The following is a 27,916-nucleotide window of genomic DNA, read 5'->3' on the forward strand; positions in this document are numbered from 1 at the left end:
CTTTGTTGTCTGATTTCCTTATTTACCCAATTATTTAATATTATAATGATCTAGTCATGTATGTATGTATTACAATGATGTAGTCGAGTGATAGTCAAAAATGACTTTATAAAAACTTTGAGGCTTAGTCGTCACGAGTTGTCGTCATCGTAGGGGATCAATATTTCCTATGTAAGTAAGTCTTAGCGACGTTATATAATAACGTCGCTAAGACTTTTATAACGTTTTATAATGTTCGTTTTATAATGTTTTATAATGTTCGTTTGTCCTTGGCGTTCATTCTGAATTGAGACTGCATCAAACATACTTTCAAAGAGTAAATAGCTCTAGCCATCCACCTTGCTTGATGCATTGCACCTTGAGGTCTGATTTTAATTTTTTTCTTTATCTCCCCCAAAAATGAAAATGAAAAGAATTAAGGGGTATGTGTTTAGAAACTCGAAAAAATTTTTTCTCCATATAAGGGACACCCAAATCTGTTTTTTCAAATACAAATTTTTATACTTAATTTTTCAAATATTCTACTAAAATAATTTTGAATACAGTATTTACATAACACAGGATATATTTTCTGATATTTTTATGTGCTTTACAATTTTTATTTTACGAGTTAAACTCATATAACGGTCTTCGGATCTTATTATTATTAAAGTTGAAGGAACTCGGATCATTTATCGGTGGCAAAAAGATTAGAAAGTTGTTTAAAGGACACTTAATTTAACCAATAAATATGCATATTGATGTCGATTAGACAAATGTCTAGACTATGCAATTTACAGTCTAGACATCCTGTCTTTGTATAAACACAATATCTGCAATTAATTGATCACTACGATAACCTTTATCTATCTAAATTAAGACCGAAATGAATGAAATAAAAACGGCTAATAACTGACTTCCAAAAGTTGCCTTTCATGAAAATGTAATTAACTAGATTTTTTTTAAAAATCTTTTACACTGTTTTTTCGGCGAGCAACAACTAAAAACCGTTTAATCAAGTAAATTAATGATTTCGATAAAACCATTCCTTTACTTGTAAAAATGGTTAAAATGTTTTTCATTGTAGAAAGTCAGGTAAATATTCTAAGATAGAAAATTTGAATTTGTACTAAATACTGTATCCTGATTGATAACTTAAGTCAGTTGATTGCGAATTATTTAGAGAAATATTTAAAATAAGATTTCTACACTCATCGACGATCGTCTACGTTTACGAGCGTAAAAAGCCACACAAAATTTTAAAGTAAACATAATAATAAAATATTAAATGTTTTTTTCATAAATATAAGTTTAAGTCAAATTATTTTGGCTTATATATAAACAAAAATCGGGAATTCTAATTTTCTCCTCATACATTTAACTGGAAACTATCCTCTTATTTACACGTATTAATAGATTAAAATATCCTATAGAATGACCTTATTTTTAAAATAATTCTATTTTCTGCGGAATAGAATTATGAAGTTGTTCTTCCACATTTCTGTCAGAATCTTAAATGCCGACACATGACATGGGTGCATGATGTGTGTTGTGCTCGGAACGAGACCACTAATATAATTCTGTATTTACAAACAAAAATTGTTTGTGCATTGTTAAGTGAGATTTATTTACTCAATTAAATAATCATAATAGAAATGGCATTTTAACAAGTGTGAAGAAAATCCAGCAATTGTCATTAATAGCAATTTCTGGAATAACTGGCATATTTTGTTCTAGTAATCACCATCTATAACTAAAACTAAATCGGCAGTTTAAATGAAATTTTAATATAATTAATAACTAATACGTAACACACATAACAGGGGTGGCCAACCTGCGGCTCTTTGAAGGATTATTTGTGGCTCTTGATAAATGTACCCAAGTTCCCTTTTCATTTTTGTGTTATTATATTTTAAAAAATTATTATTGTTCCGTATGTGTTTCAAAATGTCTTTTAAATTACTAACAACAAATATGAAAGACTAAGTGCAACGTTGTAACAAATTTAATTTCTGTCCAAGTTAAGAATGATATGACTCATCGAAAACTGCGCGAACGAACATAAGCAGTGGCGCAATCGTCCGTTATCAACCGACTCCAGACCGATTTTGAATTTGTACATTGCAACGGACAGTTGACATTGTGCTCTGGAGGAAACAATATGTATCACTCTTGCTATGGATATAATTTGTAATCTGGAATTTTTTGCATACCTTTTTAATACGTATTTAATTGCGGCTCGCGAAAAATTTCAAATTTTGAAAAATGGCTCGAACTATCAAGGAGCTTGGCCACCCTGGACATATAATATCAATAATTACAAATAGAACTCTTACTTTTAAAAATGGCTGACAAATTTACATTAATAAAAGACTAAAATTTTTACACTTTTGCCATGTCCAATCACCAGGAACAATAGTCATCCATTGCAGAGACGATCTTTGGATTGTTTGGCTTGTCACCAGCGAATTTTTAGACTGTTATGCATGTTTTCGCAGAGGTGTAGTCTCTAATAAAAGGTCATTTCTGCAATGGAACACTGTTGTTCCTGGTGATTGGACATGGCGAAAGTGTAGACATAGTCTTTTTACGTATTTTATTAACATAACTAAAACCTTAAAAGAGTTTTTTTTAAATACTATACAAATTTGATCAACTTACCTTATTCTGTCTCAACTGTAATATTTCACCCGCTAATTGATATATCAAAATCGAATTCGAGAATAAAAGCCAAGTGACTCCACTTCGGAACAATTTTACACTGTATTTTTAACTTAATTCTCTAACAGTAGACAGCTAAACAATTATCACTACCTTATTTTAAAATTTTTAGTTTATAAATAGCAATAACTGGTATAGTTACTCTATTTACGAATGTTCTAATATTATAGTGAGATTAAGTTAACCTTATTTAACCATTCTATATTTAACAAATCCCCGATTCAACAAATATTAACTTTTGATACCAAACCTTGATTTACCGGAGATAATTTAAAACATTATTATAGCAAATAGTTGTCAAATTATTTTATAAAAATCATTAGACAAATTGCGGGGTATTTTTATATTCCATGAACTTATCCGAATATTTTCCCCATATGATATATAATAATATAACTCTGCATAATTTTTCTCTTTTATATCTTGACATATCTGACTTAAAACAGGCAGTAAGTTATCAGAGTTAATGTTAGTGAAAAATTTTATTTATTTACTTTATATTTTTCTATTTATTTATCCAATACTAAGCTTGATCAAATAATGTTAGCTAGAAATTTTGAATAGTCTTTGTCAAAGTCAGATGAGAATTGTTGAAAAAACGCATCGATGGCAATAAATAAGCTATATGCGTTTTTATATAGTAACACTTATTCCATAAAAGAACTGTAAAAATACGAAACAGATAAAAAATTTTTCATACAAGATATAAGAAATTTTTTCATTTTAAAACTTAATTGTATGGAAGGACAGGCAGTAGGCCCAGATCGAAGTTCGTACTGGACTTACAAGTTTACGGAAAGAGCTTGTTGACGTTTTATAAATCCTCCCCTCTCTGTAGACGTTAAATAATATTTTTAATTTTACTTTATATGTTATATAGATTATATCCTTTTATAAAAGGGATACATACTTCTAAATACCACGTTTCTTCTTCCAACGAAATCAATGGCTTATTTTTTTTTTATTTTGTAAATTTGTAAGTTAAAAAATTAAACAGGAATTAAACACTTATTCTACTTTTGTTACGTGTGCATTGACGATAGACAAAGTTTCTTATCAATATTGGAAAACGCCCGAAGTTAGAAAAGATAGAGAAATATGCCGTAACTGATAAGAAACATTTTCAATTATTAATATGAGTACCTTTCACATAACTGATAAAAAATATTATTTTTTATTAATTATTTCCATATTAATTAGCACATATCCAATTTCTTCGTTTTATCCGACTTTATAAATATATAACATTGAATAATTAAATAAAAAATGTAAGATATTTTGTATACGATGGCCACAGCGATTTGCAGAGAGAAATAAAACGGCGCGTTGTACTTTTGGGAGAAAAGTTGCGATAAAACGCTGCTACAAACGTAGTCGCGATAAACTTTATCGTAAGGACAAAGTGGCTAACCGACATTACGATTGGTCGAAAACTATTTTAAAATATAACTTGCTAACGCTAACTTAACATTACTGACGTTATAAAAACCATCGTTTGATGATAAATCCATTAATACATAAAATAGTTTCAGATTAGGAAATCTTGAAACGTCGAGAAATGCACAAAATGGGGGATATTTCTGTATATACATATAGAAAAATCAATTCTTTCTTGCATTACTTAGTGTGTGTGTGTGTGAGGGGGACATGATTTTGTTTACTCAATTTGAAGCTCGATAACTCCTGTACTTTTTGTCGAAAATTTATGAAATTTTGCAAGGAGCTTGGCATATTAGAGGATCGATGCCATTAAATTTTAGTGGTTAAAAGTGGAGGGGATATGATTTATTTTGTAAAATCTTTTGTATTTTTGACTTCATAAAGAAACTTGCATTTGAACATTATTACCTGTATTATGACTTTATTACAATAAATTTCCTCATACCGATATTTAAACTAGATTCATATTTTATGCGAAGTTAAGATAAATATTTTTAATAATTAAAGTATGAAAAGTATTAGCCTATATAAAAACAAATTAGTATAATTGCGTGACGATTCATATTTTCCATCGAGATGCAAATTACTTATCTTCCAAATGTATAACTTGTTATTTCTATTGATATATAAAAGATGCTTAAATTTTGTACTTAAAAACGAAAATGATTTACGCGTATATTAATTGAAAAAGAGTGGTCGTCTGTAAGACAAATGTGAACGGCTGGGGATAACAATACGGTTCGGGTATCGAATTAACAACCGATAACATAGGTTTTCGGCAGTATTCGGCTTTTCTCGTTCACCTGTAGTTCACCCTTCGCGGCCATAACAAAATGAGAACTAACGTCAACAAATTTAACCCACCTCTCATATTCACAAATCACTCGATTCCTTGCCATTAGAAGTTTTTCGAATAAAATATTTTATAATTTTTGATTTACCCATACTAAATTGACTAGCAGCACTTTCCACAGACTGGGAGAAGACAGTTTTTGTTGATAGATAGATAAATTTTTTGCTATTATGTTAGAGTCAGCCGATTACAAACACGGCAAAAGATTAAGTTAAAAAAAACAGTTCAATAAATTAAATGCTTCTGAAAATTGCACCCATACTATTTGGTTTATTATCACGTGTGAAATTAAACAATATGAATTCTGTTAAATTTTTATGTTTTATTAAATATCAATTATATAATTTGTTACGATAACAGTTTTTGAATTTGTTTTAATAATTTATTATGCTTAAATATAAAGCGAAATGAGAATAAATTTAATGAAATAAAAAAATTCAGCAACCAGTTGTTTAACTTTCCCGGCGACATTTAAAACTGCGTATGTGGCGTCGTCTGTTATGATATTTTATTATGAAAAGCTTTTTATATTTTTAATTATTATAAAATAACAAAAAGCCAAATTTTCAATTTTATTAAAAATTGTAATTGCTAATACTGGGTAAAATCGTGATTAAGTCTGACCCTACTGGAGATACACTCGACCCCCTTTATCTCCCCACCCCTCGACCTTTAACCACCAAAATTTAATAGCATCAACCTTCTAATAAATAAACCATCCTGCAAAATGTCAGAAATTTTCGACAAAAAGCCAGAAGTTATTAATTAAGATTCAAAGAGCATAAACAAAATTGTGCCACCGACTCCCACATACACATATACTGTATAGAAATTACCTCCGAAATTTTCTGCATTTCTCGACGTTTCAAGGTGTCCTAAGTCCAAAAATGTAAAAAACTGGGGGTTCATTTTTTGACCGATCGCCAAACTTTCCCTCTGTTATATACTCATAACAGCCAGGAAAGTAAAAGTCATTTTTTTCTCTCTCTCTTTCTGTGCACACTATGTACAAAAACTAGTTTCAGGCTTAATATAAACTTTAAAGTAATTTATTAGTAGTTTCTTAATTGAATTTAAATTAAATAATATTAAAACGCTTCGATATGTTTTACATTTATTACACAATTTTGTAACGTACTGTACATATTTTTAAGTCACATTAAAAAGTGCTGTGAGGTAGGAATCTTGAAACAATCCTCTTAGGAATTGAATATTTTATTAAAACTTGGCAATGTACAGTACTTCGAATTGATCTATGGAAACATTTACTTAAGGCGATGTATTTTGGAATTTTTTGTTTTGTACAGAGAATGCCGCAATTATACATAAAATATGAAATCCTTAATTATCATATGAAAATATGGAGAAATTCATTACTCTTTATAATAAAAGTCTATATTAAAATGCCGAACACAATTAAAATAAAAATATAGATATAAAATTACTCAAAAATCATAATCTTTGAATGTATTTGACAAAAGTAATGACATTTTTAAAAATCTAACAATTTATTTAAGAAGAAAGAATAGTTATAAAATCGAAAATGATTTAAACTATTTAATACAGATAGATAAATAAATAAAAGAACATTATAATTCATCACATTTAGACGACAAATAACAGTATTTATTTAATGCATTTACTCAAAAAGTATCTATTATATAAATTAATTACTAGAAGAACTGTTATAAATGTTAACTTTCGTATTTTATATTGTTGATTTTATTAAATTAATTAAATAATTTAATAATAAAACATTTAGTTATGGTGAATTCTTATTTTCTATTATTCTAGGTCTTCAAAATCTTCTAAGCTGGGAGTTATTTCGACGGAATTATCGGAAACAGATAATTGCCTCCATTGTAACAGAAACACAAATATCGATACAACTAAACTGAAAACCTAAAATTATATTATATGAAATGTTATTAAATTCACCATTTGATATCGTTACATTTAAATTTAACATAATAATACCTTTAGTACTGTGGGTTTCGTCACCACCGAAATTTTCATCAACGTAATACCTACTGGTGGACCGCCAATTCTATTCATCAAATACAGCAGCTTAAAAATAAATATGGTAAACGAAATTATTCCAGTTTAAATTACAGTTTAAACGATATTAAATGAAAAGAAAATTATTATTAATATTATATATTCGTATATTTTTATTATTCTCTATACAGATAGCTCGCCATTTATGCCGGAATTAAGTTCAGCCACACGAGTTCGAATTCAAAACAATGTAATTAAAGGTAGCATTAGACTAAAGTTCCAAGACATAAAATGTACTACAAAAATATTATTATTTTTTTTACACAAATACAAGGATATTTTTTCCCACAAAATACAGCCAAGCAGAACATATAGTAGTTAGTAAAATATAAGCAGTGATAGATTAGTGAAAATTCCAGGTTGACACTCCTCGGAGTCGACGAACTCCGCTGTCCCTGCGGGCTCCCTCGATGACAACTCTGCACGTTCTGCTGTTTGTGCTTGTTCTACTTTGTTCGTACGACATATTTTAATAGAGCTTGAGAAGGGTATTTATTATCGTTATAACTGTCGAAGCTGCAAGGCCTAAAGACGCCGTCTTGTCTCCACGCAACGAATCATCTTTAGTTTTCATCGATCGTTGAGCTTTACGGCGAGTTTTTACTACTTTTAGTTCAGACTCTAACGCACGCTTTGGCCCCTTAATTAATAATTAGAACCGATTAAACGTCTCACAAAAACCTTTACGTATTCACTACACCTACAATGTCGACCGATTTACCTCGTGTGAACCGGCATAAAGAACATATTGCATGTAGTGAGATGAAATCGGAAGGATTGAAATGCATGCCTCTACGTCAGAGTAATTTTGAAACGGAGTAATAACAACTATCGTAATTCAGTGTCTACCTGTACATTCTTATAATTATTATTTTTTAAAATGAAGAACATTATTAAAACAATGAACAATTAAGGAAAAATATTTAAAAAAAATATAAATAAAATTGCCGGGATAAATAACAAACGCTATAAATCGATATAATGCTAGTCTATTACGTAAGACATTCTCTACGTGTATTCTTGATACTGCTTCCTAATTCTAATCAATATATCAATTCAATCCTTAGTAAGGAATATATTAAATTTTCAATCTACATTTAAAGCTTTTTTGAATCAATAAAACTATTAAAGTATTTAGTATAAGAGTTGTTATAATTGTTTCTTACAATATAATTAGTATTGTAATAATAAAAATGAAATATCAACTGCTATTTCAATGACAAAAGAATCATATAAACATATAGTACATACCTTGAAATGCTGTATGTATACGTACTGTATATACTGTATATGCTAATGTACAATTCATTATATTCTCTAATATAAGACTGATATATATAATACATTATTATAAGCAATTCCTAATTATCTGACAAAATTGTCTAAGAGATGGCGAGTAACAGCATATTTAATAAATTATCTATTCAATTTTAAAAAATATAAAAATCCAGCAAAAATTATTGCGAGATCGTCACAATGCCGGGCTGCAATTTTTAATCATATGATTAATTTATTTAATTTAAAATATATGTTCTCGATCTCAAATTAGTAGTATCTTGCCCCCGTACAGTACATCATACTGTTTCTGATAACAACAGAGTCGTACCGATCATCTATATACCTCCGTTATGGAGAAACCTTTTGAATTGAAATAACGTGAGTTACGGTCGGATATAGTTATTCGGGGCCTCCTGCCCTGTTTTTTATATCTGGTCTCGACTTTCACCTATCTAACACCGTTCTCGAAACTAAAGGACAAACAGAAACAGTGAAAATTTATAGGTCTACAATTTTTTTTCAAATTGCAACCGAATTATTTAAAATTTATTTTAATTAATATATGCTCATTTTTGCAAAATTTTTTATAATATGAAAAGATTTTACAAATGTCTGCGCAACTCGGTTATCAACAGATTCGACTCCTGGAACCGTTTACCGGTATAGGGTTTTAAGGAATTAGGAATGTAGGTTTATAAATTTCACAAAAGAAAACCAAATATTTCTGTAAAAATTTAAAATTTGTAATGGTAAATCTGCATTACGGTGATGTCAAATCAACCGCACGCGTGCCAATTTTGATACTCTGCAAGATTTTCGTAGTACAGTAGTCTCCACTGATCTTAGAACAGGCTACAGTTAACATGTTATCTAATAAATAGGTTTAAAAAAATTGAGCAAGTCAAACTTGAGTCATGGGCATCAAAAAATATACACCATTGCGTCACCCTACCGTCAATGAACATAGACCACTGCATGTTTAATATTTTGTTGCATCACCTTTGCGGCCAAAACACCTTCCATACGTTTCGGCATGCTGTTGACTAGGTGTTCATTCATCTGCCGTTATGGAATTCCACATAGTTAAGATGGAAGCTTTTAATCTTTCAACTGAATATATGGAACATTATGAAGAGACGTCTGCAAGGACGTGTTTTTCGCAGACGTCTCTTCATAATGTTCCATACATTCTCAATCGGTGAAAAATCTAGGCTGTTAAATGGCCAAGGAAGAACTATGTTATTTTCTGCAAGCCACTGGTTTGTTTTTTTGTTTTTATGACATGTGGTCCCATCCTGCTAGAAAATGCAGGTTCTGTTTGGATATAGACAAAAGTAAAACTTTGCTATGGACGGAAGTAAAACTGTTATAGAATGTTGATGTATTGCTCTGAAGCAAATGTTCCATCAACAAATGTCAACTGACCCATACCAGTGGTGCTCATACATCACCAAACCGTGAAGCTGGCAGGAAAAGGAAACTTCACTGAGCGACGATGTAACATCGGTGGCTCATTAGCTTGACTGGAAGATCGAATGACACGTTTGCTTTTGTCTATTGCTGATAATTCAAAGTTTGATTCATTAGACCCTAGAATTTAATGCCACTTTTGTTGAGACGGGAAAAGATGTTTTTTGGCCCACTGTACCGGTTTCTTCTTTTACTGTGCTGTTAGCAAAGGTTTTTTATTTTCACGTGCTGCATAGAACCGGAAATGCATTTCTTGTAGTCTCCTGCGTGTTGGCGAAACAGATACATCCTTTCCAGACGTATCATTCCATATTATAGTTACATTCAATATCTGTGGCACGGCGGTTGTTTTTTACGATTCTTTTAAAACTAGTATCATCAACTTTTGAAGTTTTTCGATGATGTCCAGTAGCTTTGTTAGGTATAACATGACCATGGTTAGTGTAATGAACAATAATCTGGTGCACTGTTGTCTTGTTTAGCATTAGCTCCTTTTTAATAGCTCTCTCAGACATGCCACGACTTTGTTTAGCAACGATAGCATTCCTTAAATCTTCTGAAACAGCTTTTCCGCTGGTCATTGTAGACAAAATGCAAAGGTTCGTAAATAAAATTAAAAAAGCACCTTATATCATTCATAGGATTATTGCAGACTAAAGTGAGGCTAAAATAATCAGTTGTTTCAGAAATACTGCAATTGTAACATTATTTTAATGCAAATTATCGGTCGGTCTATGTTCATTGACATGGGTGACGCAGCGGTCTATGTTTTTTGATGCCTGTGACTCAAGTTTGACTGGCTCAATCTTGTTAAACCTGCAACATATCAAGTTGATATTTAGCAAGAATAAAGATTAATTACTGTATATTTGTTTTAAGTTATGTAAAACATTCATGCAATGAATCAAAGTTACATTTTTTTAAACCTATCTATTGAATGACATGTTAACTGCGACCTGATCTAACTTGTAAGTTCAGTGCTGACTACTGTAGTTAGGAAAATTTAAAAGTTGTAAAAATTTCTGTTTGAACCTGTATCGTAAAATAAAAACAACCTCCGAAAACATTGACAATGTAAAGGATGACCAGCTGGAGATAGAAAATTTACTTTTTATTACAATAACATATTTTCTATCTCCTCGTCACCTCGTGAATTGTAAATATTTTGGGGTGGATATAACTGCTTTTTGCCTTGTTTGATTGTTAAAAAGATAAACTTTGTTGTCTGTCGCCTCTGGCCTTTAACGTTGTATAAATAGTATTGAAAATACTTTTTCGCACAATATTTATCAGGATATTGAAATGCAGATCGGCCGATAAAAAACACTAATAAAACATTATGAGAATAAAAATAAATTTAATTATTTATTAAAAAGTAATAAAAAGTCATCGGTAATAGTTGAAACGGGTTAATTAACTCGAATATAATTTAATTTAACTCAAAAACATTTTTTAAGTAGTAATAACGTGGAAGCGCAGCTATTGGCTAGCTTATGTGGATGACCGAATAAAATGTGGCACGACGAATGAAAATTATTAAAAATTATTTTAGCAGTTTGAAAGCTGGGATTCGGGCAAATACGAATATAATTATTCTATTAATTTATTACTAATGTACTATACTTAACGGCCAGTGCGCATAATATTAAAATCGGAAAGAATGAAAATGTTTTAACAAATTCATCACAAATGGACGAACAAAAATTCGGTAGACAAATAAAAAATATACAGTTTAGTCAATTGTTTAATTATTTGTATTATACAATGTTAAATAGGGCGTATTATTAAAATAGATTTAAAAATGATGAAATAACTAAAATGTATGAAAAAGTTAAAGAGTTAAATAAATTCGAATAAGCCCGGCATTGCGTGGATAGGATTTCGGCTAATATGATTTTGGCAAGTGTAGGTTTTATATTTTCAATTCTTTATACCATGTTGTATATAAATTTTGATATTCTGTATAAAATTTAAATTATAACTGTAAATTAGCTTTCATTTATCCTTTATAAGATATAACGAATTTGATTTTCACTTACTCTTTCCATATCTTGAATACTTAATTTATTAATGCAGCTAATTCTACACAGTTGCTTGTACGGTTTCTGAACCTAGAAAAAATGATAGTTTTAACAATATTTATTTACCAGGATTTTTATAAATATGGTCGGTCATACTTACGGCCGTTGACAGCATGGCCATTATTAGCCATAAAGTCACCAGCATAAACAAAAATACCAAGGTTATAAACGTGAACATTCGGTTGAAGGTATTAGCAAAAATGATGGTGCGTAGCATGTAAGTGAATATGATTAAAAATGCGATAGAAGCTAAACTGAAGACCACCGAAAACAACTGATCTACGGCATAAGCCATTCTACTCAAATTATGGCAATCGCGTTGGACCAACCGAAAATCTAAAGTGTCGATTCGGAGTTCGGCAAACTTGGCCAATTCTTCGCACAGTTCGGCAGATTCTTGTCTAACGGCCAGCAACATCAAGAGGAACAACTGTACGGTAAAGGCAATCAGTCCAATACTGTGGGTCATTTCCTGAATCAGACAAGCCAGGGAGAATAAATAAAGCGCCGTCATAAAGTCGACATTCATTTCGTTCAGCTTTTGGAATGTCGGAATAAGCGACATTAGTCCCAAAACACTGACGATACCGCTTAAGATAACGGTGGCGGGCAAAAGGATGCAAGTTAATTTATTTTGAAGATAAAGTAATTTTACCTTAAGGCTTTCGTCATTTTCGGGAGAACCGGTTTCGTCTGATAATCTGGTAAATAATCTGACGCTGGTCTTGTTGTCTGACACGGCGAAGATGCAAATGGAGATGAGAACGAAGAACGACCATCCGCAATAAGCTGTAATAATCTGCTTTCCGAAATTGCTAAAAGTAGGCGTGGTGTTTAAATAGGTCATAAATTCGGGCTTGAGGACGGCTCCGGTAAAAGACCTGATGAAAGCCATGAGATGAAGTAGAACGAAAAACATGACGCATCCCCTCAAGACCTGCCGAGTCGGTTTATTTTTGCCTTTGTGACTGTGAGAAAAATCCATACCGAATAATATCAATACATCGGTGGTGGGACTTATCACACATTCCAGACAATCACAGTCTTCGTCCTCTTCGACGAGTTTTTCTTCCTTATGCTGCTTTTCTTCGGTTTTAATTACCATCGGGACCATATTCGACTGAAAAACCCTTTCTATAATTTCGACCGTCGGCAGAGAATTATCGTTTCTTCTGGAAAGTCCCACGTTGTCCATCGTGCCCAACATCGGTCTGTTACGTAAACGGCTGCATCTTAAACGGAATTACGTCTTTGTACGTGTTACCGACGAAAATCGAAACATCAATTGATGCAGAATAAAGTTTTTCTATTTAAGGAACGACTACTAATTTCTCTTATCAAAAAATACCATTTCCCATTAATATTGTTTTACAATTAGGTTGGTAATTTATTATATTTGAATATCGAAAGTTACGACGTAAGATTTACTTCCGTTTAATTTATAACCTTTACTAAAGATGGCAGCACTTATCGAGTAGGGATGTATTAAAGGAAATTACGTAATGGAATTTTTGACTATTGGCATTAACCACGTGATTTAGCTTGTAATAATATATTACGAGTGTATTATAACATAAATAAACAATTTAGAACGCTAAATATATATTTTTAACTATTTCATACACGAATTATTATTATAACGATGTGGTAGTATTATTGTTTAAACGCTTATAATAATTGCTTCTCATTGGTTAAATAAAGTACGAATCATACGTTTTGATCAAGGAATTGATCAAACAGGTTACCACAGCGCAGACGTAACTATCAGTGAACATACTTTGTGATGTAGATTAAAAATATTAGAATATTTACAAAAATGCATGGAAATGAAATTTCTATGAAGAATTGATATCTTTGTATTTCGCGAGATATTCGAAAAGTAATATTTAAAAATTAAGAACTAATCTAAAATTTGAAAAATGTCAATTTAAAATAAATTCATTTGTGTTTTTAATGAATTTTAAACAGCACAAAAAAGTTTTTAATGCGAAAATTTTTCATTTCCTCTACCGATTTATATCCATTCAATTTCCCTATATTCAACTAATTACAGAATCATTAAAATGGTTAAAAATTATAAAAAAATTAATGACTAAAACATTCGATCGATCCATTAACAAAGTTATCGATTTATATTTTAGAATATCCAAAGCCAGGAAAAAAATATAAACTAAAATATTTGGCACGATTCTTCAAAAATGTTTTAGAATCTGACTAAAGGCATTCCTACTGTCCTAATGACATCATTTAACAATTAGCCGCTACTATATCTAGAGAATGGAATCACTTTTTGACCATTGTAACATACGAGTCGTAGATGACATATAAGAATCAATTCGTAACTTATCTGGGAGTTCTTCAATCTTATTATTTATTAGCACTTACGAGACTTCTCTGCAAGTTGTGTTCTACCACCTAACAGATCCTGTATTCAAGAGAGAAAATTCTTTTTTCATTTTGAGAAAAAAACCTTTCTTTTTAAATTGACTTATATACTGTATATGTATCCTATATATATCGGGGATGGTCAACACGTAGACCGCGGTCGACCGATCGACCGCAAAAGTTTTGAAAGTAGAACGCGAAGCTAAAGTCGAACAATTTGCTTTCAATTAAATTAATGTTTAAAAATCTTAATTCAATAATTTATTCTTACAATAATAGACTGTCTGTGCAACGTACCCATACTGTTTGTATATATCCCGATAAACAATGCAAATGAATGTTAACGCATGCGCATATAAAAATCCTAAAATTGTTTGTCCATGTTCATAGTCGCCCGCAGACTATATTTTACCGAAAACGTAGCCCCTAAGGGATAAAAGTTTGGCCACATCTGCTATATATACACACATATATAAGGAGTTCTTAATTTTATCCAGAATTATTTCATGAGCTCGTGCATGAGTTCTAAAACAGTGGTACCTCAGGATACGAAATTAATCCGTTGCCACATTGAGATCGTATCATGAAAATGTCGTAAGGTGAATCATTTTTCCCCATACGATTATATGTAAAACCAAATAATTCGTTCCAACACGAAAAACACACTCAAATTAAAGCTAAGTAGTGCATTAAAAAATTAACTATAGTAAGGAAAACACTGAAAAATGCGTTTTGTAGTTGTAAATGTATAAATATCCATAATAGAATAATAATTGATAAAAAAAATGTAGTTTTATTTGCACTTTACCTTTGAGGATAGACGACGGTGGAGGTGTAAACTGGTGACGGAGGAGAGGGAGAAAAGAAATAATACTAAAACTTAACTTACATAACATAATGTAACAATAACTTAAAAATAACTTAGAAAAGATTAAAAAATTAGTGTTGTTTTATATATAGTTTTTAAATTTTTATTCACTGCTTTTGGCTTTCTTTCCTTCACTTTCATCAGCACTTTCATTGGATAGAGGTCGCTTGGTAAAATATCTAAACAAAGACGTTTGGCTTTGCCTACTTTTTAAAATGTTTCTAAAATGACTTAGGCAAATGTCATTACTCCGAGNGAGGTCGCTTGGTAAAATATCTAAACAAAGACGTTTGGCTTTGCCTACTTTTTAAAATGTTTCTAAAATGACTTAGGCAAATGTCATTACTCCGACCAGCAATACGGCCAGTGTGAACATTTTCGGGATGTTTCTTTTCAATAAAATCAGTCACTTTCTGATAATACCTCAACAATTCCTTTATCGAGCGAGATCTTTCCACGACGAAGCAAACACTCGAACTGAGACCAATAAACAGAAGTGAATAAAAAATGGCGATGCGAACTAATGTAACGTCGTATGGTGAGTTTTTGTTCGTATCGTAGAGCAAAAATATGTTCGAATTTCATATCGTATCCTGAAAATTTCGTATGCTGGGCGTTCGTATCCTGAGGTACCACTGTAATTTCAATTAAATAATTTTTATAATATCCGAATTTATTTATATTTACCTAATATCAATTACTATGTATCTAATATTGATCTAATTAATATAAAAAAATATAAATAAATATATGAAAAGAGATTAAGTTTAAAAATATTTTTTTCCTGAAATATTATAAACAATATTATAAAAAATCTAGCAACCAGTTGCATAATTTTCCTGGCTTTTATGAGCTTTTATTTTATAAATAACATTTGTATTATTAATTAATCAAAATAAATAACTAAAATTGTAGTAGCACCATCTGTTATCAGATTTGGTTATTAAAACTTTATTTTTAATTATTACAAAATAGTAAAAGACAATCTTGAGGGTAGAGGGCTGACTACCCAATTTTTAAGTGTTATTGAAATATAGAAACTAAATAAGCCTAATAAAAACAATTTAAAACTTTATTAAAACTTTTATCTGATAAGCGGACCAAGAATATAAATCATAAGTACAACGACAATTATTTATTTTGACATCGTCACAATACCGGGCTACAATTTTTAATTATATTTTGAATTTATTTAATTTAAAATATATGCTCACCACCTGAAATTAGTAATGTCTTGCCCCTGTACATCATACTTTTCCGTTATGAATTGAGTCGTGCCAGTCATCTATTAACTGCTTTCAGGGAGAAATTTGAATTGAAATAACACAATTTTCAGTTTCCATCGGAAGTTCATATACGCGTAGTCCGGGCGTACGTCCTCTAAGGTTTTCATATGTAGTCTTGTCTTTCATCTATCTAATACCGTTCTCGAGATTAAGGAAAGACCAACGGACGAACGACAGTGGGAATTTATACGTCTACAATTTTTTTTAAATTGCAACCCAATAAGCTTTTGCTAATCTGATCATTTCTCGCACATAAATATGTCAGATAAGAGAGAGCACCGGATTTCCGAGAGTTTATAGGCTTAAAGCATATCAACAAGAAACAAATGACGTGACCCTTTTGTCCTTCGATACTGATTCTTTTGCAGGCATGAAGAAAATTGACAGGGCGCTCTGACACCAATGCTGTACAGAAAATTCAGTAAACGGGAAAATGGGGTGTGACATAACTAACGTCTTTTTGTAAACGGAAGCCCTCAGGCAATTACACTGGGGGTATGCCGGATAATTAGAGACCGAATTAGCAAGACTGCAACGTAATAATAACAGTGGTATCCGTACTATTATTGAGTATAAAGAAGTCGAGTTCCGATGAAAGATATTTTCCCTATAAATCGGTCAATAAAATTAAAAATTCTTTACGAGATAATAAGTTTTGTTTTTTACAGACTTTTGTATAAAAAAGCACCGCGTCATTTCCAGTGATAATCCATATCAATTTAAATTATTTTAATTTATACGATGATATTTTACAAATCTTTCTATCACACAAATCAAAATATTGAGACACATAGATATTTTTAATGTATAATGGATCTAATTTATTAATAAATGAGACGAAGTTCGGTTTCTCGAATCGATCTCTTACTGTTCTAATTTGTGTACGTAATAATAATATATACAATGTGAAGTTACTCTGATAAACTATGGATAAACTTTAGTTTTATCTTCAGAATTCACCGTTACGAACTGGTCGGTTTTAATGCAGTTCTTCGAGATTTCGGGTTTAGCCACACCCCAAGGTTGAAGTTCGGCCGAACCAAAAATAACATAAATAAAATTTGTTACGATGTAAAGTCCTGCTGTCGAATAAAAAATAATGCTCCATCTGTCGATCGTTTGCTGCAACATTTATTATTTATTAATTTATTAGTATGAAATTTTATAGTTTTAAATTATTTATTTAAAAAAACGTGTTTACCTCGTGCTTCGTTATATACCCGACTATTAAAGGAGTTAAAAATCCGGGTGCGGATGCAAATGTCGATGATATTCCGAGTAATATACCTATTAAATAGAGTTGTTAATTATTAATTATTATTAATTTATACAAGAGATATACCGTATTTACTCGAATATAAGACGATCTCGCATATAGGACGAGGTATGACTTTAAAGATCAAAATAAAAAAAAATAGATTTTTTAATACAGTTATAATTTTATTTTGTTTAATAACAAACAAAATATCAAATGCACGTAAATGCTCACATTGTTCCGCAAAAGTTATTGGCATTTTAAACTTCAAGGAAAAATCTTGTAAAATCGACAACATAAGTTGTTCATGTAAAGCTGGACAATCCGGAACCTCTTTTTTGCCAGTTCTTAAGTCGAATTCACTCTTCGTCGATTACACTTAGGAGTTTCTTCGAATTTCCAAATAACCACCCGTTTTCACGTGGGAATAAATTAAAACTTATATCGGGCTCCCATATAATTTTGGAATTCAATTTAAAAGCTTTGCTTTCCTATTGCTATTCATCTTTACTCCTGACGATACACAAGAACGAATGAAACGACCCAGATAAAGTACTTTTGTTTTTAAACACCAGAAGGTGAGAATTTGGTAAAATATGCGAATACATAATTTACAAAAATTATACAAAAATGAAAAGAATCCTTCGCTCGCGCGTATAGGACAACCTAGGTTTTTGAAGCAGTGAAAAATGGATAAAAACCTCGTCTTATATGCGAGTAAATACGGTACTTTTATTATATCATAAGCACGAGTATCTTAGAATCTCTAATAAAATATAAAAATATTTCAATTAATTTGAAAATAAATTCAACAACACAAATTAGCATAATCTCATTTCAGCTAAAATAATACTTTAAAAATTGTTAATTACTTTACTTCATAAAATATAATGAGAATGTTGCAGATAATTCAATCAATTCGCTCGACCGAAAGAAAAGTGACTAGCTTTTGAATAGAGCATTGTTTCTTTGCTTATTATGGAAAATTTTGTTTTTCGAATCGTGCCACTTTTCTTCCGGACGAGCAAACTTGGCACGAAGAAAATTTTTTAGAAATCATTAGTTTTTAACTCGAGATATGCTGTTTTCGAATATGGCAAATAATTAGCTAAATATTAATATAAAATTAAAGTAGCGATATTACAATTTGTAATTGCTAAAACTGCTTTTTTTAAATCGGAATTATAATTATTTGTTTCATGTGAAAACACGAATAAGACTAATCATAATATATTGTTCTGGTTGAATTTTACTTTCTCGCTGTTATATATTACAGAGGGAAAATATGGCGATCAGTCCAAAAATGACCCCGTGCAAGATTTTTACATCTTTGAACTCAGGACACCTCGAAACGTCGAGAAATGCAAAAAAGTCGGGGGTAATTTCTAGTGATGCCACGAATAGTGATTTTGCCGAATACCGAATACCGAACATTCGGCTACGCTCTTGGCTGAAGCGCCGAATATTCGGCGGCCGAATGTTCGGCAAAATATGTGTACATTTCGTGGGTGATATGTTACGACATGATACATTGCGGTGGGTGCGGTAGCGACACTGCGGGCACATTTGTTTTATTTGCGAGTAGATCATGTCACAACATGCATTATTTGTTCACTGTTACATCAAATTGCGTTACTAATTATTACTAAAAAATATCACTGTATCACTTTATATGAAAACTGTTCACCTAAATCGGACGGCAGACCTTTACAAGTGGTGGTCAGCAAACGCAAAACAGTATCCAAGCCTGACAGAATTCGCTAAGATTTATCTATCGTCTCATGGCAGTAGTGTATATAGTGAGAGCTATTTTCAGAAGCAGGTATAGTTTATGAGGAAAAGCGCAATCGTTNTGGTGCCATGTCTATGATAGATACGAAAAATCCCGAGTTGACGAAACCATTAAGAGACATGCCAAAAATAAAAAGCAATACGCTGGTAGTATGATCGCAGCCAACTTGAACGACTCCTATTAAACACACTGCGGTACCCATATATCCTGGGGAGGAAAATAACTGTTTTGCATATTTGTTAACTATGAATAAGTGACAAATCGTTTGATATTGTACATATTACCAATTGTATTGCACGTCTTCCGTATGAAATTTAACTGGACGTACGCATTTCTGAGCATATAATCGACAATACACGCACAAATCCACCCGGTGACGGTTTGGAATAAATAAGGAATAGCAGAGAGAAATGCATTCTGAAAGTTAATGTTATAAAGTGTTAAATTTATATTATATACAATTTGCAGATTACAATTAAATCCTTCCTACCTGTTTTATATCGAAGTACAGCACGGTACTCATGTATGTCGGCAATTCGGTTAAAAGTAGAAGAGCTCCCCATCCTTGACCGAAATGAACAAATATTAAAATCCACACTTGTCGCGACTTTATTTTATAATAATTAAAAATATAAAATGTTTTTAAAATAAAATATGATAACAGACGGCGCTACCAAATGTTCCCAGGAAGTTGATCAACTCGCTGCTGGATTTTTATTATATTTCTCACCAAGATCATTTAGAGAACTGCTTCACAATTAACAATTACTCTGATTTTGTTGCCGAAAGCTGTTTGCTCGCTTAAATAATGTTATTAATCATCAAATTATGTATGAAGTTATTCGTTTGTTTCGTTAAATATGTTCGGTAATACTGTTGTTATTATTATTAAGCTTGCTTTTAATGTTGATGAATAGTATTGACATTGGCAGTCGACAGTACATTAATAAAAAGTGTATTTTCTTTTGACTATTGTAACAGGCTTGGTATGTAATATTATAGTTGGAAACAAATTAATTATTCTTTTTTAAACAACATTTATTTATTAAAGATGAAAATTTATATACTCAAATGTTGATAAAACGCTTTCTATAGAATGCAGTTTTTATTCTATTTATTTAAATATAAAAAAGGCGAAATTAACTGAAGCGAATACTTATTTGCCTTTTCTCACAGAAAATGTAGCCTTTTAGGCGTCTTCTGGGGTGGTTTAGTCGCTGGAATTCGAGCAGAATATAATCCAACTCTGCTTTTTTATTAGTCATAATTAATAAGAAAAATTGATTTCCTGTAATTACCAGAGGCTCAATGGAATCGTTATAATTCGTATTAATTCTGCACTTTTTATTGGTTTATTCTATACAATATTTCTGATATATTCCTTTCAAAACGTGTCGATGCATGGGAAAAATTCGGCTTTAAAACGGCAATCGAAAGATCGATTACAGCGATTTTCTACGTATCACGCGTTGAAAATATTTCGTTAGTACGGACAATAAAAAATATCTAAAGATGGCGTTCCATCTAGTCGTGCAGCCTGTCTGGATTCGAAACATTGCGAATAGTTTTCACTGGTGCGTGAAAGAACCTCAAAATGTTTAATTATCAATTTGGTGAGCATATTTGAGATCGTTTATTAATTTGTAACATATCTTACCTCATTGTGATCTTAATTTTCAAATTGTAGACCTATAAATTCTCACTAGCATGTCTGTCTGTCTTTTCTTAATCTCGAGAATAGAGTTAGATAGAATATATCAAAAATGGAGACCAGATATAGAAACCGTAGAGGCAGGAAGTCCCGGTTATCTTTATGTAAACGTCCGATATTTACCGAAGTAACGTTATTTCAATACAAAAAGTTTTTCCAGAGCAAAGTCAGATATATGACCTGCATGATATCGGGAAATATACAGGGCGACATACACTTGTAAAATTGAGAACGTATGTTTTGGATTAAATAAATTTAAAATGTGATAATAAATTGCAGACCGGCATTATGACGACGCCACAATAATTTTATGAATTTTTCGGTATTTGGATGTTGTCGAGCGTATTAATTATAGTTCGTGTATTGGTATGTCTTTAGACTTAAATCATGCATATTATTTCTTCATGCATATTATTTCTTCTTACAGTTTTCCGACTGGTTAATGCTAATTATGATATTGTTTAACAACATTAATACAATAAACTTGAATTATAAATTAACATTAATTCAGCGACTTTAGAAAACAATATATTTAAGGCCGAGCCAAATGCAAATAGAGTATAATATAAGTTTCGAGAAAGAAAGAGAAAAAGCAATAAAATGTAGTATTCCGAATGGAAAATTGCTGAATATTGAAAAGTACTTGATGCAAAAAATCCTAATTCAAAAATTATATTCAATATAACGATATAAATTCTGTAAAAATTGTAGTTAATTTAAATGAATAATTAATGAAAGGTATTTTATTGAATTTTATAGATCTTAATTTTATTATATTGTTTATAATTTCTGTGATAGAAATAAAAATTGAATTTAAATGATACAAATATCTGTATAAATTATAAAATTATTGAAGATATTTTGTATTTAATTCGATAGTATTTTGAAAAATACCTGCAAAATCTGGTGCCATGTCTATGATAGATACGAAAAATCCCGAGTTGACGAAACCATTAAGAGACATGCCAAAAATAAAAAGCAATACGCTGGTAGTATGATCGCAGCCAACTTGAACGACTCCTATTAAACACACTGCGGTACCCATATATCCTGGGGAGGAAAATAACTGTTTTGCATATTTGTTAACTATGAATAAGTGACAAATCGTTTGATATTGTACATATTACCAATTGTATTGCACGTCTTCCGTATGAAATTTAACTGGACGTACGCATTTCTGAGCATATAATCGACAATACACGCACAAATCCACCCGGTGACGGTTTGGAATAAATAAGGAATAGCAGAGAGAAATGCATTCTGAAAGTTAATGTTATAAAGTGTTAAATTTATATTATATACAATTTGCAGATTACAATTAAATCCTTCCTACCTGTTTTATATCGAAGTACAGCACGGTACTCATGTATGTCGGCAATTCGGTTAAAAGTAGAAGAGCTCCCCATCCTTGACCGAAATGAACAAATATTAAAATCCACACTTGTCGCGACTTTACAATTGATATCCAAGGCACAGAAGAATACTATTGTAAAGTAATTTCAAAATGTATCCGATAACTTAATAATAACAATAAATTATTTAATTTTCTATACTTTTTGAGATTCTACAGTTCCAAATGAATTTGGTAACTTGCTCGGAGATTCTTCGTTTGTAATTAAAATAAACCAAAGTATAGACCAAACGCATCCCAGACAACCTAAAAGAAAATTTGTATTAAAAAGTAACATTTGATTAATTACAAAATTATATAATTTTTTTTAACTTAAAATTATTTTAACCTTCTATAAACTATAGAACCTGTGTACAGTGGCGATGAAAGTGCATCCAGCGCCTTACAAAATTTATATTTTTGTTAAGCTATATAAGGTAAGTACCGTACAGTAAGTTCTTAAATTCGTAAAAGGTGTTTGAAACACGCATAATTTAAAAACATTTAAAATAACGCGCTAGAAAAATCACTATGCATTGCTCAAGATACGTATATTCACGATTCAAAATTACATTCGCAGCATAGTTACTCTATTTGGCTTATGGTAAAAGTTCGTTGCAACGAACACTTTGAAGAATACAAACATAAATTACCAAATTAGTTAATTATAGCACTCATAAAAAAACACTGATTTAAAAATGTTGTTGGATCCCGAAAGTGTGAAAAAGAACAAAAGATGAAAACGCATTTTATCTTTAATTTAATGTGATAACTTTAAATAATAGTTATTTCTTAGTATACCAGATTTAGATAAGGTCCACGAAGCTACTATTCTACATAAAATTTTATAAACTTTTATTCGAATTTACAGTGGGACTTCTATTTAGAAATTAACTTTTAAACACAACAATTGAACTAAAGTTAAATTAAATCCGACGATTATAACTTTTCGTTTGTTCGAATCGTATCTGGTTTCGACTACTCATTCTTTGTTCTCTTATCTGTGCAGAGCGCAATTATGGCAATTGTCATTACTCTAAATGGCAAAATTTTGTTTGTATTACACGAAATGTAAAATAAAAGATTTAGCTTACTTGGAGCACAATATTTGCGTTTTTTTGAGAACCTACTATATAACAAACAGGTTCTAACTGTACTGTACAGCGTGAGGGAAGAGAAAGTAATATGAGACATTACGTGTTTTACCAAATGAAGTATTCGTAGTATTCACTGTATTCATTTTTCATCTAAATTTTAATTCCATAACCTCCTGAAAATGTATTAAGAAAAGATCTGAAAAATAATGTCCCTTAGGTTTGCGTATTAATAACTTTTTTTTTTTCTACCGAGAAAATGATTTATTCATTTTATTCCAACATGGCTAGTTTCAAAGGAACGTCCTTTTGGGACTAGTCGTGCATTGGAATATCTTTTTTGAAACTTTTGTTCTATTTTTTACTTCACTGCAAGCTGATATGCCAAACTTTTGATGTCGGATCTTGTTAAACCATAAACATATCTTATTAGACGATTTTCTAAATTTTTAGCTAGAATTGGCTTCCTGGGTATGCATGCCAAATCCCGAGGGTGCCGATACCGGTTAACGTCAAATGCCTCTTTTGTCGTATCACTAGTATATCTCAAAAGACGCGACAAGGTTGTTGCAAATTTTAAACGTTTCTCATCATAGCTGTAAAAATCTAAATACGTTAAACTTAATAGATTGTCCGTCTTTTGTTTTCTAACTAATTCGTTTTAGGACCAGGTGTTGTCCACGGAAATTTCCAAAATTTACAACTTTTCGGTCACTCTCGTTGAACTGGAAAAATTTCTGTCTTTATTACATCTAATACAGTATTTCGAAGAAATCAGTCCCCACTGTACTCGGCTATAGATTGGTTCGGTTAAGCTTTTGTTTAAGTAATATTCCGGCTCTTTCGTCAGGGTTTTGTTTACGTCCCCAATTCCCTAATCGCTTAATTATTTAACTACTTCTTAAGTAGAAATAAGTCGAAACCGGTTACTTTGTACTCGAATATTTGTAGTCTCGGGAAAAAAGTGGAAAGACAAATTTTTATGACAAACGGATACATAAATCGTAAATTTAAGGAAAATAAATTCTAGAGCTTTTTCTGTACCTCGTGCATCTCTCTCATTCATTAAATTTAGTTGTAAATGATGCTGTCAAAGTAACAGTTAATTTTTTAACATTATACAAGAATTGTACACGTTTTTTTCTACATCCCCTTAAAGATGGGATATACGAAATCGTAATATCACTGGTTTAACATTGAAATCCGTGAGTAATATAAAATCGGAGAGCGGAATAAAAATATCAAATATTTTAATGGATTTTTTTAAACTCCTGTCAACTATACAGAACTATCATAAAAACATACCAGTAAATTCTTATCGGTTGGGTTAAGTTATAAATCTACTCGTTATTCACGTAATCGGACGAGGGCGGCCAAATATCTAGCGGGCGGGCGGCTAACAGCCCGGAACCGGTCCCGGATAGAATTGGAAGCGTTATATGTGTAGCATCAACCCAAGGTCGTAGGCTTCCACCGGCTAAACCGGGTGAGGTTGGTGCTCTGTAAAGCGCATGCGCAAATCTGGCTTTTTGGAATCTGACAATACAGAGATTCCACTCCGCCACTAATATTCGAATATACAATAGCAATCTTATTTTTTTTTCACGTGTAGTATAGAAATTTGTAATAAGATACATAATGCGGTTATAATAAAATATTGTGCGATTATTTTCATATAATTAAAATTAATATTTATTTATTTTTTAGAGAATACGAGGGAAGCGGCGCTTCCAACGCTTCTAATGAAGGCACGCCACTGCTATGTTTGTTGAAATACTGAATGCAAATGGGGTTTGCTTGCAAAATCCGCGCGGGCAAACCCGCGGGTAACAGCTAGTTATTTATATTTATTTACTCTATTATAACAAAGGAAACAAAATTATTAAATACGAAATATTGAAAGTTGGCAACATATTAGTTGCTCATTTCCGAAGATATCAGTTCATTGCTTTGACAGAACGATACAGCCAAATGTTTAAAAATCTTATCTATAACATTACGATAAAAGTACATTTAATTACACGTACCAAACATGTAAAATACGGCAGGCCAACCTCCTAAAAATTCCGCATCACACAATATGCCAGAAACAGATAGAGACACAACTACTCCAACTAGACCGCCGCTATAAATAAAACTGGTAGCCATAGTTCTATGATACTTCGATACTCTGTTGGCGATCAAGTAATGCATCGATGGACTCGTGACACCCTATTATTTTCAAAATGCACTATTACTACATATCATAAAAAAATAAGTTCATACAAATATATTACCTCCGCGCATCCTTCTAAGACCCTTAAAATAATCAATGCCGTGGCACTAAATTTCGCAGCAAAAGGCGTTAATAATGTTAGAAAGGCAGTAAGGAAAACACCCTGACCGTAAATCCATTTGCCGCCATATTTTTCAGCTATGATTCCGGCAGGAAAATGGGTGAGACAGTAGCCGTAGAAAAATGCAGCTAATATATGTCCTTGAACTTCGGAAGTCCAATAAAAGTCTCCGTGCTGTACAATGTTAATATAGATAAACCAAATTAATACCATTAAAAATAGTTTCAACTAGATGTAAAAAAAACATTTCCAAGAACTTACTTTAGGTAATTTTATCGACGAATTTTGATAGGGAGAGGGACAATCTGAATAAATAATGTTGTTTTCATTGGGGAAATCTTTTACCATAGCTACTATAGTTACACTCAAGTTTGTTTTAAGACATGTCAGATTGAAACTTCCAAAAAATCCCAATAAACAGAATATGATCGTAGACGATTGTGAACACGATTCTACAATTAAAAGGTATATTTTTATTAATCTTAGTATATTGTAATATACGTATGCTAAATCTAAATCACTTATCAAAAATTAAAGAAAACTTTATTAGTAATACATTAACTATTTTACTAATTTATTTAATTTCAGTTAAACTAGAACTGAATAGAACTTTTATAAATCTTTGTGGGCCTATTAATCTAGTTTTAACAATGTACAGTACTGTACATTCAGATCAAATACAAATTTTAGGATTTAATTAAAAATTTTTCCCGACAGAAATTCGTTATTGATGTTATAAATTTCCCGAACAAATAAAAAAACAAAAAAAAACTGTTAAACGTCGCTATAGATTGAGTAAAAAAATGAAATTAAGCTGGCATATTCAATTAACTTACTCTTTACTTTCTCTTTAAGAAGGGGCAAAATTTCTTCATTAGATTCGGATATATTCATAGTGTTAATTAGAAATTATATTGTCTTATTTAAATGACATCGCTATAATTTATAATTATCTATTTAATAAATTTAGACTTTGAATGAAGGTCAGGTTTTTGTAGATAAAAATAAAGATACTAAGTTGAACGTTTGCCGGTTGGATTTTAGTTGTAACCGAAGATATGCATTTTTGATAACTGTATTCGGCTGGATACGCTACAAAACTAAAAATACAATACACAAATCATAGATTTTAGAAGAAAAAGAATGGACTAAAACGGCAATCATTGGTTGCAAATTTCGTACGTTTGCTGTAACTGTTACCTTTCATATCGAAATACGAAACCAATGACATAGAGGTAAAAACAATTAATATTTAAAAGTAATTTCATAACATTATCGTAATAATTTTAGTGACAGAAAATAACTGTTAATCATTTTTTTATTTATTAACGAAGTGATTTTTTTCAACCTACATTTATCTTAGAGCATATAAGTTATTAACAGAAATGGCAAATTTTTTTGAGTCTGCGTGTCACGTAGTAAACATAATCATCTTTCAAATAATTTATTCGTACCGAAGTTTTAGACTCAGAACAACTGTTTTTAAAAGAAATGAAGTGAGTATACTTCAAATAGCATAAATTTTAAAAAAGCTAATTGAGAAATGGATGATGATATATTGAACTGAAGATTAAACTATAATAAAAACTTTAAATTAAACCAATTTTTTAAATTAATTTATACAGTCGACCCCCCTATAAGATAGAGATACGTTCCATTCTCTAAGAATCCGCTTTCTTACGAATCCTTCCAATCACAACCCGACACGTATCAAGTTTACGGACTACGGCTGTTTGAAAGATTTTCTTCCATAAAATTAATCGATTCTAGACTAATCCGACTCAACATTTCCAAAATACGTATATATTTTTTGGGAATAATCCGTATAAACTACGCTATAAACAAAAAATTGTAGGATTACTTACCGAGTGTCACCATTCGACATTGCCATTGCTCAACATTGTTTTCGTCGCGGAACA

General features: G+C 31.1%; 2 protein-coding genes across 3 annotated transcripts; both read right to left on the bottom strand.

Moving 5' to 3' along the window:
- Positions 1 to 6,701: 6,701 nt before the first annotated feature.
- LOC111623715 lies at positions 6,702 to 13,204 on the bottom strand. 2 transcript variants are annotated; one of them, XM_023366402.1, is made up of 4 exons: positions 12,536 to 13,204; positions 11,839 to 11,910; positions 6,971 to 7,060; positions 6,702 to 6,895 (listed from the first exon to the last, which is right to left on the bottom strand). In XM_023366402.1, the coding sequence occupies exons 1-4, from the start codon at positions 13,085 to 13,087 to the stop codon at positions 6,779 to 6,781; spliced, it is 831 nt and encodes a 276-aa protein (XP_023222170.1). In that variant the 5' UTR covers positions 13,088 to 13,204; the 3' UTR covers positions 6,702 to 6,778. The 2 variants fall into 2 exon arrangements, with proteins under 2 accessions (XP_023222170.1, XP_023222169.1); XM_023366401.1 differs by having other exon boundaries at positions 11,981 to 13,204.
- A 4,071-nt stretch (positions 13,205 to 17,275) lies between these two features.
- Positions 17,276 to 26,926, bottom strand: LOC111623716 (sialin-like). Its single transcript, XM_023366403.1, has 10 exons — positions 26,834 to 26,926; positions 26,259 to 26,449; positions 25,938 to 26,171; positions 25,689 to 25,872; positions 22,731 to 22,834; positions 22,511 to 22,660; positions 22,305 to 22,437; positions 22,072 to 22,227; positions 17,621 to 17,706; positions 17,276 to 17,541 (listed from the first exon to the last, which is right to left on the bottom strand). The coding sequence occupies exons 1-10, from the start codon at positions 26,889 to 26,891 to the stop codon at positions 17,344 to 17,346; spliced, it is 1,494 nt and encodes a 497-aa protein (XP_023222171.1). The 5' UTR covers positions 26,892 to 26,926; the 3' UTR covers positions 17,276 to 17,343.
- Positions 26,927 to 27,916: the final 990 nt, after the last annotated feature.

This window comes from Centruroides sculpturatus, unplaced genomic scaffold (genome assembly GCF_000671375.1).
Source record: "Centruroides sculpturatus isolate CEXI.00-Female unplaced genomic scaffold, Cexi_2.0 scaffold80, whole genome shotgun sequence".
NCBI lineage: Eukaryota > Metazoa > Arthropoda > Arachnida > Scorpiones > Buthidae > Centruroides > Centruroides sculpturatus.

What these genes read in the sequence shown, in the direction of transcription:
- LOC111623715 (XM_023366401.1), bottom strand. Translation starts at nt 13,087, where the DNA reads ATGTTGGGCACGATGGACAACGTGGGACTTTCCAGAAGAAACGATAAT. An exon ending in GTATTCAAGATATGGAAAGA is followed by an intron (nt 7,061 to 11,838) that starts GTAAGTGAAAAT and finishes TTTATTTTTAAG; the next exon opens with CTGCTGTATTTGATGAATAG. An exon ending in CGAAACCCACAGTACTAAAG is followed by an intron (nt 6,896 to 6,970) that starts GTATTATTATGT and finishes ATATAATTTTAG; the next exon opens with GTTTTCAGTTTAGTTGTATC.
- LOC111623716 (XM_023366403.1), bottom strand. Translation starts at nt 26,891, where the DNA reads ATGAATATATCCGAATCTAATGAAGAAATTTTGCCCCTTCTTAAAGAG. An exon ending in GAACTGTAGAATCTCAAAAA is followed by an intron (nt 22,661 to 22,730) that starts GTATAGAAAATT and finishes ACTTTACAATAG; the next exon opens with TATTCTTCTGTGCCTTGGAT. An exon ending in TGTACTTCGATATAAAACAG is followed by an intron (nt 22,438 to 22,510) that starts GTAGGAAGGATT and finishes ATTAACTTTCAG; the next exon opens with AATGCATTTCTCTCTGCTAT.